The sequence below is a fragment of the Populus nigra genome, chromosome 4, assembly GCF_951802175.1.
Source record: "Populus nigra chromosome 4, ddPopNigr1.1, whole genome shotgun sequence".
Lineage (NCBI taxonomy): Eukaryota > Viridiplantae > Streptophyta > Magnoliopsida > Malpighiales > Salicaceae > Populus > Populus nigra.
Window position 1 is genome coordinate 2,882,982 of NC_084855.1, and position 14,149 is coordinate 2,897,130.

Sequence of the window (14,149 nt, forward strand, 5' to 3'; positions counted from 1 at the left end):
ATCAGGTTCTTGGGGCTTCAAAAACACTTTAAATTTACAATTTTTGCCACTCGTATGTATTTTGAAAAATCCAACATGGATGAAATTGTTAAAATAAACTGTTGTAACCCATTTTTAGGTCCCCCACAAAATATATATATAGCCAAAGGAGGTTAAGAAAAATAACAGGAGGCAGAAGCGCTCAGAAAATTGTCGGAAAATTGTTCAATGAGGTTAAAAATACAAAGATTGGATTTTTGACAGTATATTATTGAAGGAGGAGAGCCCTGTTGAGAAGGAAAATTTGGATTGGAGGAGAAAAACCCAAATTTGGATGTTTTTGGATTTAATTGGTTTTTTAAATGATTTTATAGGGGATTTGATTGCAAGAAAAATTGATTTTTAGGTCAATTTGGGCTTTAATTGGAAGAAATTTAAGTTCTGGAGCCAAAATATATTTTTTAGGAATTTATTAAGTCAAATCAGGGGCTTAATTGCATAAATATTGAAGTTTAAGGGCCAATTAGGGACTTAATTGAAGAAATCCGAAACCAGGGACCAAATTGAAGAAGGCGCGTAAGTATAGGGGCTGGAATTAATTGATTCAGGGGCCTAATTGAAGAAATTGGAAGTTATTTGATCAATTAAGGGCTCAATTGCATAATTCAGAGGCCAAGGACCAAAGTGAAAAACGCGGCCAAATATAGGGACGGGGTTCGAATTCGGCAGGGATGCAATTGAAAGGATAAAAGATGATTGAGGGCTGCTTTGTAAATTGACGCGTTTTGGCGTTTTGCAGGTTTTAAATGAAACGGCGCGTTTTCTCCAAAACGACGCCGTTTCATCCGTTCAAAAAAAAAAAAAAAAAAAAAAAAAGAGGGCAGAACGGTGTCGTTTTGAACGACACTGTTCATCTTTCTTCTTCCCCCCGAAACAGACAGCGGGGAAGAGGGAAAACGGTGCTTTTTTTTGAATTTTTACCGGCCCCCTCTCTTTCTCTCGCCTGGAGCCCACCGACCGAACACAATGGCCGACCACCCACCGCGCACCACCCGCCGAACCTCGATAGCCGCGCCCATGGCCGACCAGCCGGCTGTTACCCATGAGAGCCGAAAAAGAGCCACTCACTTGGCTCTATAAATAACACCGACCCAGCTGCAAGGAAGGGAAGAAAAAAAAAACCAAAAGAGGGAGAAGAGACCCGAAAGAAGGAGAAAGAAAAAAAAAACAGAGGGGAAGAACGGAAAAAAAAACAGAGGAAAGAAAAAACAGAGGAGAAGAAAAAAGGCAAAAAAAAAAAAAGCAGGAGAAGGAGAGACCGAAGGGAAAAAAAAACCAGAAGAGGGAGAGGAGAAAACGAAAAAAAACAGAGGACGAAGGGAGCGGGAAGTGACCCGAAAGAAGAAAGAGGAGAGAAAACGGGAGGAAAAGGAAACGGAACAACCTCACTCTCTGCCACTGGAAACAGCCGCAGCACCGCCGCCCGTGAGCCACCGGCCTCCGCCACAGCCTCGCCAAGACGCCGCCACCAGCCTCCGCGCCAGGTAACCCTCCTTCTCCCTCATCCTTGCGTTTTATTTTCTTTCTTTCTCTGCATGCAGAACGAATAGCGTTCTGCATGCAGGGGTGGGGGGAAAATAATTCCCCCCGCCCGTTTTGGTCTGGGCCAGGTGGATCCTGGCCCAGTTTAGTCTTCTGGGCCGGGCCTGGCCCAGAATAAATAATAGTTTTGGGCCGAGATCGGCCCAAACCATTTTGGGCCGAAATCGGCCCAGCAACAATTGGGGCTTGGACCGGCCCAGCCCACCAACTTTACCAGAAACGAATGGCCAAGGCATATGATAAAAAGGTTAGACCGCGGTTGTTTCAAGAAGGGGATCTAGTACTGAAGAAAATATTGTCGTTACCTGGAGACGATCAAAGCAAATGGGCACCGAATTACGAGGGTCCTTACGTAGTAAAGAAGGCATTCTCAGGAGGAGCGCTGAAGTTGGCTAGAATGGATGGAGAAGACCTAGCTCGACCTGTGAATTCTGACTCTGTAAAAAGATATTATGCTTGATGTAGGCTCCTAAATCAATAAAGCAAAGTTTGGCCATTGACTTCTTTCTCTTTTGCATTGATCTCACAACAATCATTTTTGCATTAATCCCAATAGTGCATGTCTTGTTGTTATCACACCTAAAAAGTTTAGCATCGGCTGAACGAATTTCTTCTCCATACAAAAGCCTAGGCTATAATCACACCCCTACACTGGGGGCAATAAGAGATGTTTTCATGAAATTTTTCCGTGTTTAAAATGTACGGAAGCCTATAGATTTGAAAACCAAGCTAAAGCATTTGACAAAAGCATGACAAAGAGGCAATGACAAGTCATACGTTTTAAGAAAAGGACTACTTGAAGAAAGTCAGAGACAACACTAGAGATGAATCCAGCATACGACGTCAAAAGCAAGCGGCCAAGGAGAACAAGAAGAAGAGGATGGGGCCTATGTTTCAAAACTAGGTACGAATGCATGTATGACATCTAATCATAAATCATTGCATATATGCTTTCTGGATCATTACAGGAGGAGTTCTTAATACATTCCAGCAAGATTGGAGACGAAGAAAGAATCATAGTGGGCGATAGCAAAGAATCACGGTTTCGAACTATAGTGGATTCTGGGACAACAAGAAGAACAAGACAAAGAGAGAAAATGAAAAGTTTTGAACCCTGCCATCAGGAAGAACGACATCGACATCAGCTTTGGTAATAGGGAATCGCCAGACGGGATTCCAAGTTGTTTGAGATCGCCAGAAGGGATCTCGTATTTCGATATTTGTCAAAGGAGGTCGCCAGAAGGGACCTCATATGTCAGCTTTGAATAAAAGGAATCGCCAGATGGGATTCCAAGATTGAAGGAGATCGCCAGAAGGGATCTTGTGTTTTGCTATTTGGAGGTTGCCAGATGGGACCTCGTATTTCATTTGAATAAAAGGAATCGCCAGATGGGATTCCAAGTTAAAAGAGATCGCCAGAAGGGATCACGTGTTTCGCTATTCAGAGGTCGCCAGATGGGACCCCGTATTACATGTTGAATAAAAAGGAATCGCCAGATGGGATTCCAAGTTGAAGGAGATCGCCAGAAGGGATCTCGTGTTTCACTATTTGGAGGTCGCCAGATGGGACCTCGAAAAAGGAAAAAAGAAAAAAAAAAAGAAAGAAAAAAGGGGAATCGCCAGATGGGATTCCAAGTTAAGGGAGATCGCCAGAAGGGATCTCGTGTTTTGCTGTTTGGAGGTCGCCAGATGGGACCTCGTACTTTGTTTAAATAAAAGGAATCGCCAGATGGGATTCCAAGTTAAAAGAGATCGCCAGAAGGGATCTCGTGTTTCACTATTTTGAAGGTCGCCAGATGGGACCTCGTTTTTGAATAAAAGGAATCGCCAGATGGGATTCCAAGTTAAAGGAGATCGCCAGAAGGGATCTCGTGTTTCGCTATTTGAGGTCGCCAGATGGGACCTCGTATTACATGTTGGGTTAAAAGGAATCGCCAGATGGGATTCCAAGTTGAATAAAGGAGATCGCCAGAAGGGATCTCGCATTTCACTATTTGGAGGTCGCCAGATGGGACCTCGTAAAAAGAAAAAAAAAAGAAAAAAGGGAATCGCCAGATGGGATTCCAAGTTGATTAAAAGAGATCGCCAGAAGGGATCTCGTATTTCGATATTCATCACAGGAGGTCGCCAGATGGGACCTCATATTTCATGTTGGTTACAAGGAATCGCCAGATGGGATTCCAAGTTGATTAAAGGAGATCGCCAGAAGGGATCTCGTGTTTTGTTACTTGAGGTCGCCAGATGGGACCTCATATTACATGTTGAATAAAAGGAATCGCCAGATGGGATTCCAAGTTGATTAAAGAAGATCACCAGAAGGGATCTCGTGCTTCACTATTTGGAGGTCGCCAGATGGGACCTCGTATTTTCATGTTAGTAAAAAAAGAGAAGATAAATAAAGGAATCGTCAGATGGATTCCAAGTTGAGATTGCTATAAAAAAAAACAAGTATCAGATCATTCAAGCTTCGACCAGATCAGTTCCGGGAGTTTTGTTTGGGGTTTTATCTTTATAAAACTTACTGCGCAAAATCTCTGCTCCGTAAGCATTATAAAGAGGGGGCATCTGTTGTAACCCATTTTTGGGTCCCCCACAAAATATATATATAAAAATATATATATAAAAATATATATATAGCCAAAGGAGGTTAAGAAAAATAACAGGAGGCAGAAGCGCTCAGAAAATTGTCGGAAAATTGTTCAATGAGGTTAAAAATACAAAGATTGGATTTTTGACAGTATATTATTGAAGGAGGAGAGCCCTGTTGAGAAGGAAAATTTGGATTGGAGGAGAAAAACCCAAATTTGGATGTTTTTGGATTTAATTGGTTTTTTAAATGATTTTATAGGGGATTTGATTGCAAGAAAAATTGATTTTTAGGTCAATTTGGGCTTTAATTGGAAGAAATTTAAGTTCTGGAGCCAAAATATATTTTTTAGGAATTTATTAAGTCAAATCAGGGGCTTAATTGCATAAATATTGAAGTTTAAGGGCCAATTAGGGACTTAATTGAAGAAATCCGAAACCAGGGACCAAATTGAAGAAGGCGCGTAAGTATAGGGGCTGGAATTAATTGATTCAGGGGCCTAATTGAAGAAATTGGAAGTTATTTGATCAATTAAGGGCTCAATTGCATAATTCAGAGGCCAAGGACCAAAGTGAAAAACGCGGCCAAATATAGGGACGGGGTTCGAATTCGGCAGGGATGCAATTGAAAGGATAAAAGATGATTGAGGGCTGCTTTGTAAATTGACGCGTTTTGGCGTTTTGCAGGTTTTAAATGAAACGGCGCGTTTTCTCCAAAACGACGCCGTTTCATCCGTTCAAAAAAAAAAAAAAAAAAAAAAAAAAGAGGGCAGAACGGTGTCGTTTTGAACGACACTGTTCATCTTTCTTCTTCCCCCCGAAACAGACAGCGGGGAAGAGGGAAAACGGTGCTTTTTTTTGAATTTTTACCGGCCCCCTCTCTTTCTCTCGCCTGGAGCCCACCGACCGAACACAATGGCCGACCACCCACCGCGCACCACCCGCCGAACCTCGATAGCCGCGCCCATGGCCGACCAGCCGGCTGTTACCCATGAGAGCCGAAAAAGAGCCACTCACTTGGCTCTATAAATAACACCGACCCAGCTGCAAGGAAGGGAAGAAAAAAAAAACCAAAAGAGGGAGAAGAGACCCGAAAGAAGGAGAAAGAAAAAAAAAACAGAGGGGAAGAACGGAAAAAAAAACAGAGGAAAGAAAAAACAGAGGAGAAGAAAAAAGGCAAAAAAAAAAAAAGCAGGAGAAGGAGAGACCGAAGGGAAAAAAAAACCAGAAGAGGGAGAGGAGAAAACGAAAAAAAACAGAGGACGAAGGGAGCGGGAAGTGACCCGAAAGAAGAAAGAGGAGAGAAAACGGGAGGAAAAGGAAACGGAACAACCTCACTCTCTGCCACTGGAAACAGCCGCAGCACCGCCGCCCGTGAGCCACCGGCCTCCGCCACAGCCTCGCCAAGACGCCGCCACCAGCCTCCGCGCCAGGTAACCCTCCTTCTCCCTCATCCTTGCGTTTTATTTTCTTTCTTTCTTTGCATGCAGAACGAATAGCGTTCTGCATGCAGGGGTGGGGGGAAAATAATTCCCCCCGCCCGTTTTGGTCTGGGCCAGGTGGATCCTGGCCCAGTTTAGTCTTCTGGGCCGGGCCTGGCCCAGAATAAATAATAGTTTTGGGCCGAGATCGGCCCAAACCATTTTGGGCCGAAATCGGCCCAGCAACAATTGGGGCTTGGACCGGCCCAGCCCAGTTGGTTGGGCCGGACCAGCCCAGCCCATTTAATATTATATATTATATATTATATATTATTTTGTTTTAGATTATTTATATATAGATATATATATATATATATATAAAAATTTACCAAAATTCTTCAAAAATTATTTCAGAAAATATGTGCTTTTTATGTATTTTTATTGTATTTTTGATCAATTTTGGTTTGTATTTTTATGTTATAGAAATACAAATTCGGTTTTAAAATACCCGATTTTCGTCAAAACATTAAAGATTTTCAAAATAAAAATGTTTTTTTGCTTTCAAAAATTTCCTAAATATTTTTAAAAATATTGTTGATTTTTCTGCATTTTTTATCAAAGTGGATTAATATTTGGTTATATTTTTATACTGTAAGAATACCAACCCAGTATTAAAATACCCGATTTGCGTCAAAACATCAAAAAAATATACATAAGTAAAAAATGTTTTTTTGTTTTAAAATACGGCCTAGTCTCTCCAATATATATATATATAAATATTACAACATCATATTTTTCATACAACCCAGAAAATTTCAAAACGATATATGTATTAATATGCATTTTGGCTTTAATAACCAGTTTATTCAAGCCATGAGAACTAGGCCAATATTTCAAAAATTCTAAACAAATCTTTTTGTTTTCTTTTAGTATTCGGGATTACGAATTTATACATAAAATGTTTTTCCTGATATTAAAAATATGGTTTTTACATAGATTTTTTAGAACGGTTAGGTTTTACCCGATAAGATAAGGACCTCCTTATTAAGGAGGACTTTTCTTGAACCATAGACGGACCAACAACTAGGAAACACAACGAGACCTTAATTTTATCAGACAAACAAACAAAGCAGCTTACCTTAGGTAGGGCGTATTTGGGGTGCTAATACCTTCCCTTTACGCAACCAGTCCCCGTGCCCGATCTCTGAGACCAGTTAGGGTTCCTAGTGACCAAAATACTAGGTGGCGACTCCCACACCATTTTTTTATTGCTAAGAGACAAAGAACTTCTTGTCTCTCCATATTTACCAGATATATCCCCCCGTACACACTTGAGGGTGGACGATCGCCGCGACGTCGCGCACCCCGCGACATAAACCTTAAGGATTAAATTGTAAAAGGCCAAAGCATTTCACTATTTATTACCATAGTAAAATGTCAAGGTCTCAAAATAAATTATAAAATTTAATACTTATAAAATTCAATATTAAATAATAAAATTATCAAAAATAAATATTGAAGACTAAATTGTAAAAGGTCAAAACATTTCAATAATTATTGATACAATAAAATGTTAAGATATCAAAATTTATTATAAAGTCAAATACTTATTAAACTTGAAAAATAAAACTGCCAAACCTTGAAGAACAAATTATAAAAAGCTAAAGCATTAACGCTTATTGCTAAACGTAGAAAAAAATGGTGTCTTATGAGATGAAAATTGCGTGTTTATCGATTTGCGATTCGAACCCAAATCCTGGCTCTCACGTTGTAAGAGAGTCCCGATGAGGTACCAGCCCGCTGGTGTAAATAGATTGGTGCTGTAGCTTATGTTGTTTCTTATGATGTGAACTTGGTTACAACACACAAACATCCGGAAATAGCAGGGTGCAAGGTTGGTGTTCTAGTGGAAGTCTGGGATCTGAATTTGGAAATGCAAGTGACACTACTAGTTTCTTTTTTCTGTATTTGTTTTTTGAAAGGTGGGCTAACACTGAATTTCCCTGTTCCTGGTCTTAAAAGTGGCATAAGTGCGTGAAGGTCTCCTTCCGGCTTCTGTTTTTCACGAACAGAGATGATCCAGATTGTTGCTTGCCATATACTTAAAAGTACGAATCTTTCTTTATTTGCAATAATGTTGAGTCTCTTGAATTTCAACGAAAATACTGCGGAAGAGTTTTCATTTAAAGGTGGATCTAATGCATCGGCTCCATTTGAGGAGCTTGCAAGTGAAAAACTGACAGAGGAAAGTTAGCAATATTGATGTCACCGGCCATGCAAAGTTAGTGGCTTGCCTGTTGTCACAATCCTTGTTTTGGTGACTTTAAAAGCTAGTTTCACTATGGGTCTCCCTTTCCCCACTAGTTTTTGGTTCCTAGCTTGTTTTGTGCCTGATTGGTTGAGGGGTTCCAGAAGTCTCTCTTCTTACTGGGTCTGCGGAATGTGTAAGATTATTTTCTTTGATGATTCAGTGGTGATCTCTTGGAGTAGTGCAACCATAATATCTGATTATGCTTATGGTCTTTTCACGAATTCTCTCATGTTGTTATGCCTTGGTAGCGTTCATTCGAGGAATGTGATGGATTAGTGATTTATTTCTTTCAATTGTATGTTTCATACTGACAAGGTTCTGTATATCATTTCTGTCTTCTTTGCATGTGAAGGTAGATTATTTGGCGCTTTTACTAAATCCTATTCTATGAAATTGATTACTTTAAACGGGAAATTGGGCCCAGAACTCAAAATATCATCATGGAGTCTATTGATTGCGTCTTCTTGGAGATGGGATGGGAGGAATGTTCAAGTGCATTGCTTGTTCCGTAAAAAATAATGGGATTTCTAGTTTTTGCTTTCTTCACCATCTGTTTATCTGATTCTTGAAGGATTCTGGGGTTACCGATATATTGCTTTTTTTCAGCAGGTGGCTTCTTTGGGCAATAACATGGCCATTCAAATTGCTGCATTCCTTTTCTCTGCAGGCTGTTTACAAGCATTATCACAAGGACTGTACGCTGACCTTACAGCACTTCATTATCTTCTTTGGAGCCTTTGAACTCTCTCTCGCAGCTCACTGATATCCACTCTTTAAGATGGGTCAATGCAGTGAGTAAGTTCAGCTCGATTGGCTTTGCTGGTACTACAATCGGTGTGAAATTATATAATGACATCCGGTTTGACAAATCTGCAAGTTTATCTTTTGTGCCTGAGCCGTCTTAATTTCTCTCATCAAGATCATCATTTCAGCGAGTCAAGCAGTTAAATATACACAATCGGTGGTTATCAACCTATTTCTTATCCATGGATAACAGAGATTTTCTTCATTTAATGAAAGGGAAATTAACTCAGTAGGTGTTGGCCCTGCTATAAGAGCTTTTACATAATGCAATCAACAAAATGTTTGTGATGAAAACTATCTGAATGCCAGCAAGAGAAGTTCCATCTGTGTACTGCGGAGAACCTCATATCAGTTGCTCTGAGCCTTTAGTCGCACCGCCTAAGTGATCGCACTGCATCATCAAGATCTTCATGTTTCTTGCTTTGCATACAAAGTAGATAAGAGCATGCCGAGCTCGCTGAAGCTTCACGAACATGTTAGTCGTGTAGAGTAGGTGCTTCTCCCTCACTCCAATCTTCCCCGTACGGCACCCCAGTTGCAGTGGATGACCCTGAACGCAAACTCGCTGGCAAGGAAGAAAAAAGATACTCCTTCTATCTCACACCACACCCTTTTTCTACTTTAGATTTGCAAGCTATTAGCTTATAATTTTATTTTTCTTTTGTCAATCTTTCATGAGTAGATTTTTCTCTTTAATTGTAGCAAAGCATAATTGTAAGACTTGGGCCAATTTTGTATTGTTGCCTTATTTTTATTTTTTTATAGAAAAACTATTTGCAATTTTTCACTAGCCATGCTGATTTTTTTTATGTCCCGGTTGTTAGTTTTTTTTATACAATTATTTTGTATTTTCTATTTCTTAAAAACAGTTTTCAAAATTAAAAAAACAAAAAGAGAAGAGTGTGCAATGCCCTAAACGTGACAACTTGGACATTGATTATCCTGTCAAGGCTCTCTCTCTCAAATTTTATAACATATTTTCATTATTGGACCGAATTTACTCCCCCATTCCTTGCTGCTGCGCGCCCCCCCAGCTCGCTAAAGAAGCCGAAACGACACCACATCCTCTTTAAAATGCCTAACACGGCGTCGTCTTCACAAGCCTCTGCCCTCCGCGCTCTTCCCCGACAAATATCTAGCCCTTAAAAAAGGAAATGCCTTCTTTATAGAGATCCACAAAACCGCCACTCCCTCTGTAACAACGAACCGATCTCTCCTCTCTCGTCTTTCTCAATGACTTCTCCATCTCCAGCTTCGTACGGTTCCTTCCCACCCACCGCACCCTCGTCCGCCTTCCTCACACGCGCCACCAATAAGACATCCACCATCTTCGCCACCCGCCGCCCATGGCGCGAATTAATTGAATTCTCCTCCTTCGCGCGCCCATGCTCCCTCGGCGATACCACAATCCGCATAAAACGGAACCTCTCCTACTTTCGCGTTAATTACACAATGATAATCCTCTCTATCCTCTTCTTAAGCCTCTTATGGCACCCTCTCTCAATGATTGTCTTCTTAATCGTCTTCGTCGCCTGGTTTTTCCTTTACTTCTTTCGTGACCAGCCATTGGTGATTTTCCACCGCACGATTGATGATCGTTTGGTGCTTGGTTTGCTCGGTGTCGCTACTATTGTTGCTTTGATTTTCACACACGTGTGGTTAAATGTCTTGGTTTCGCTTTTGATTGGAGCTGCTATTGTTGTCTTGCACGCTGCGTTTAGAAGAACTGATGATTTGTATTCGGATGAGCAAGATGTTGCTGATGGAAGTTTGCTTTCTTTTGTGGGGAGTCCTACGAGAGCTGGCCACACTCGCTTTTAAAAGTAAGATTCTTAGCTTTGGATTTCATATTTTTCTGCTGGAATTTAATTTCATACGCACAAGTCTGCTAAAACATACATAATTTCGGCAGGAGAAGCGGTTTTTTCTTTGCTTAGATGATCAATCTTGACCTGATTCGATTTTTTTTCTCTTGTTTAAATTTTTTTTAGGTTTTTGCTTAATAGGGTAGCGTTAATTTTTTGTGGGATGGATGTGTTGTAAATGTTGTTATGATTGAAGAACCAGTGAAGAAACAGCTGGTTAATGACGGTGTTTTGTACCTTCTTTAGTGTTGTTAAAGGAAGTAGTACTTCTTATGGTGGGAATAAATGATTTCTTTGGATTTTAATGCAGAAATGCATTCACTTCTTCTTTTTATTGGAGTCCTTTTCTCTATTGCTGTTGATGTTATATGTTGTTGGTTTTCTACGTACACTTAAATTTGTATGAGTTTTGTTAGGTTTAAACTGAAGTTGCTTTAGTATGAATTCGTAGTAAAAATGGTGTTTTTTGAGATGAAAATTGTGTGTTCACTGATCCGGGACTCGAACCCAAATCCTAGCTCTCATGGTGTAAGAGAGCGCCGATGAGTTACCAGCCCGTTGGTGTGAATAGATTGGTGTTATTGCCTGTGTTGTTTCTTTTGATGTGAACTTGGTAACAGTACACAAACATCCGGATATAGCAGGGTACAAGGTTGGTGTTCTAGTGGAAGTCTGGGATCTGAACTTAGAAATGCAAGCGAAGGATACTACTGGTTTTTTTTTTTTGTGTAAATTTTTTTGAAAGGTGGGGCTGACTCTGAATTTCCCTTTTCTTGGGCTTAAAAGTGGCATAAGTGCGTGATGGTCTCCTTTTGGCTTCCTTTTTTCACGAACAGAGATGGTCCAGATGGTTGCCAATAAGTTTCGAAGTACGGGTCTTTCTTTATACGCAATAACGTTGAGTCTCTCGAATTGCAACGAAAATATTGCGGAAGAATTTTCATTTAAAGGTGGATTGGCTCCATTTGAGGAACTTGCAAGTGAAGAATTGACAAAGGAAAGTTAGCAATATTGCCGTCACTGGCCATGCAAAGTTAGTGGCTTTCCCGTTGTCACAATCCATGTTTTGGTGACTTTAAAAGCTTCTTTCACCATGGGTCTCCCTTTCCCCGCTAGTTTTTTGGAAGAGTTCTTGGTTCCTAGCTTGTTTTGTGCCTGATTGGAGGAGTGGTTCCGGAAGTGATATCTTTTTTTTTACTGGGTCTATGGAATGTGTGAGATTATTTTCTTTGGCAAATAATGATGATTCAGTGCGATCTCTTTAAGTAATATGACCATAATATCTGCTTATGCTTATGGTCTTTTCACGAATTCTCACATGCATTTTCAGTTCATGTTGTTATGCCTTAGTAGCGTTCATTCGAGGAATGTGATGAATTAGTGATTTATTTTTCCAATTGTATGTTTGATAATGATAAGGCCATGTATATATATCATATATATCTTTTTAGCATTTGAAGGTAGAATATTTGGCTGTTTTACTAAATCCTATCCCATGAAGCTGATTTTTTTAGTACAATACATCTGAAGTTGCCTCGTGATTTTGTGTTGTAAAATCCATGGTGGCATCTCTGAAGCTCGAGTCATTCATTTCCCCCCTGTTTCCATGTTATGAAGGTCAAGTTATGCAACTTGAATTTACCATAGAGGTTATCAAAAACCCATACTTTTCACAGCATTTATTTGCATAGTTTCCTATTATCCATCCCATCATATTGAGTGCACCGCTGATGATTATGTGGGGGGTTTAGATAGCCGTTAGAAGCCTGTGGTTCCTACAGATAGTCCTGTTGAAATCTCACTGTTGCGAGGATGAAATTTAAAGGTTTAATATCGTGTTTTGATTTTATTCGATGCAAAATTTGAATGAAAAACATTATTAAAATAGAATAAGAGAACATGAAATGATAAAAAAGAGAGGAGAGGACAACTCTTGTTCTTACAAAAAAAAAAAAAAAGAAGAAAGCGACAAACTACAGTGCACCTAGCAAGTGAATTATTATAGAACACTTAGCTAAGTATCAGGAATTTTGCTAGTCTTGTAAGAATTAAAAATGCGATTCCTGATCACAGAATCTTTTTTCGTCCATCTTTTCCTCTTTCTTGTAGTCTAGACGGGCCGAGATAAAGAACTGACCCAGAGAGCACGAAGACCGGGCGGCCCATCTACTCGATGCTTAAATATAACGACGACGCCCGGACAGTTCCTAAATGGGACGTTTTGCTCTTGAGAGAGCCACCGCCAATACCCAGCAAGTTCGTGCAAAGCATCATGTGAAGACGATCCCCTTATATGTATTTACTTGGTTCCTTCCCTTAGCGCGTGGATGGGACTAAGTTTTTTTTTCAACATGAAGTTTTTGATATTATTATTAAACAAGGTAAAACTTAAACGTGAAGAAATTCTATTTTTAACTTTTTGTGTGCATTGAAAAAATAGTTAGTGATGCATAAAACAAATCATATTAACCCGAATTACGAGCGTAAAAATCTTTTTTAATTTAGTTATATAATAAAATAAAAAAAACACTCCTCAGGGTTTTTTTATTTGAATAATCATTAAGTTTTTTTATTGTAATATAATATTCCCACACGTTATTAAAAACTAAAAGAAAAAACAAATAGGGTCAAAAGAGTGAACATTGAAGAAAAAATATAACAGATAAAGCTTCCAAGAAAAACAAAGTGAGAAGAAAGAAAAGAGGACAAATTTGAGAGCAAGATTCAAACCAGCGTATATAATCAAATTTGAAATACATTAATTACTTCACAGACAATTAACTCACTCCCAACTTTTATTTACTGTCTTATTAAAAAAAAGAAAAAAAAAAGAATAAGCAGTCATGCGTTGCTTGCTTGCTGAGGTAGACGATGTCTGTCTAACCGAATTAAAATTGAGGGCAAATTTTATTTTGTTTTGAAAACTCATTTTCATTTACAAATATATAATGAGCATTTTTAAAACATTTAAAAACCAATTTATCAATATAAAAAATCAAATCGGGTTTAAAAAATTTGGATCTCAATTTGTTTTTTCAAGCATTCTTGAAATTTGAAACAATCACCATGACTGCTTATTCTTTTTTTTTTAATAAACTTATTTATTTTTTTTTAAAAAAAAAGCATTTCTGTGAAGATACTTAAATTCTTTTAAAAAAAAACATGTCAAGTATTAAATATTTTAGTCAAATTCTATCATCATCAAATTATTTTAATACATAAAGCAAGCACATTTTATTTATTTATTTAACACAGCCATTCTGGATAACGATTGATTATCATAAAATGAGTGTGTAAATTGTAATGTAAGCAATTACTAATACTGAAAGTTTGTATAGAATAATATGAATAAAAAATTCATGCATTGATTTTTTTAGCATGCCGCGGGACCAACTGGGCCCGTACCCTGGACCAGAATCTGGCGCGACATTGTCATGGGTTCTACTAAATTCATCCTTGGAAAATCACCCCCGCATGTCTATAGATACTGTATCTTCCATTAAATAAAATAAAATAAAACATAATAATACCTGTATTATACTCAACCCATGCAAAAGCATAGCCCATTTAAGTGTATTAAA

General features: G+C 38.9%; 1 protein-coding gene across 5 annotated transcripts; it reads left to right on the plus strand.

The window, feature by feature from the left end:
- The first annotated feature begins 9,675 nt into the window (after window positions 1-9,675).
- Window positions 9,676-12,983, plus strand: LOC133691175 (PRA1 family protein F2-like). Of its 5 annotated transcripts, none has more exons than XM_062111566.1 (2): window positions 9,676-10,526; window positions 12,678-12,983. In XM_062111566.1, the coding sequence occupies exon 1, from the start codon at window positions 9,937-9,939 to the stop codon at window positions 10,522-10,524; it is 588 nt and encodes a 195-aa protein (XP_061967550.1). In that variant the 5' UTR covers window positions 9,676-9,936; the 3' UTR covers window positions 10,525-10,526; window positions 12,678-12,983. The 5 variants fall into 5 exon arrangements, with proteins under 5 accessions (XP_061967550.1, XP_061967549.1, XP_061967548.1 ...); XM_062111565.1 differs by lacking the exon at window positions 12,678-12,983 and adding an exon at window positions 11,355-11,879; XM_062111564.1 differs by lacking the exon at window positions 12,678-12,983 and adding an exon at window positions 11,405-11,879.
- The last annotated feature ends 1,166 nt before the right edge of the window (window positions 12,984-14,149 follow it).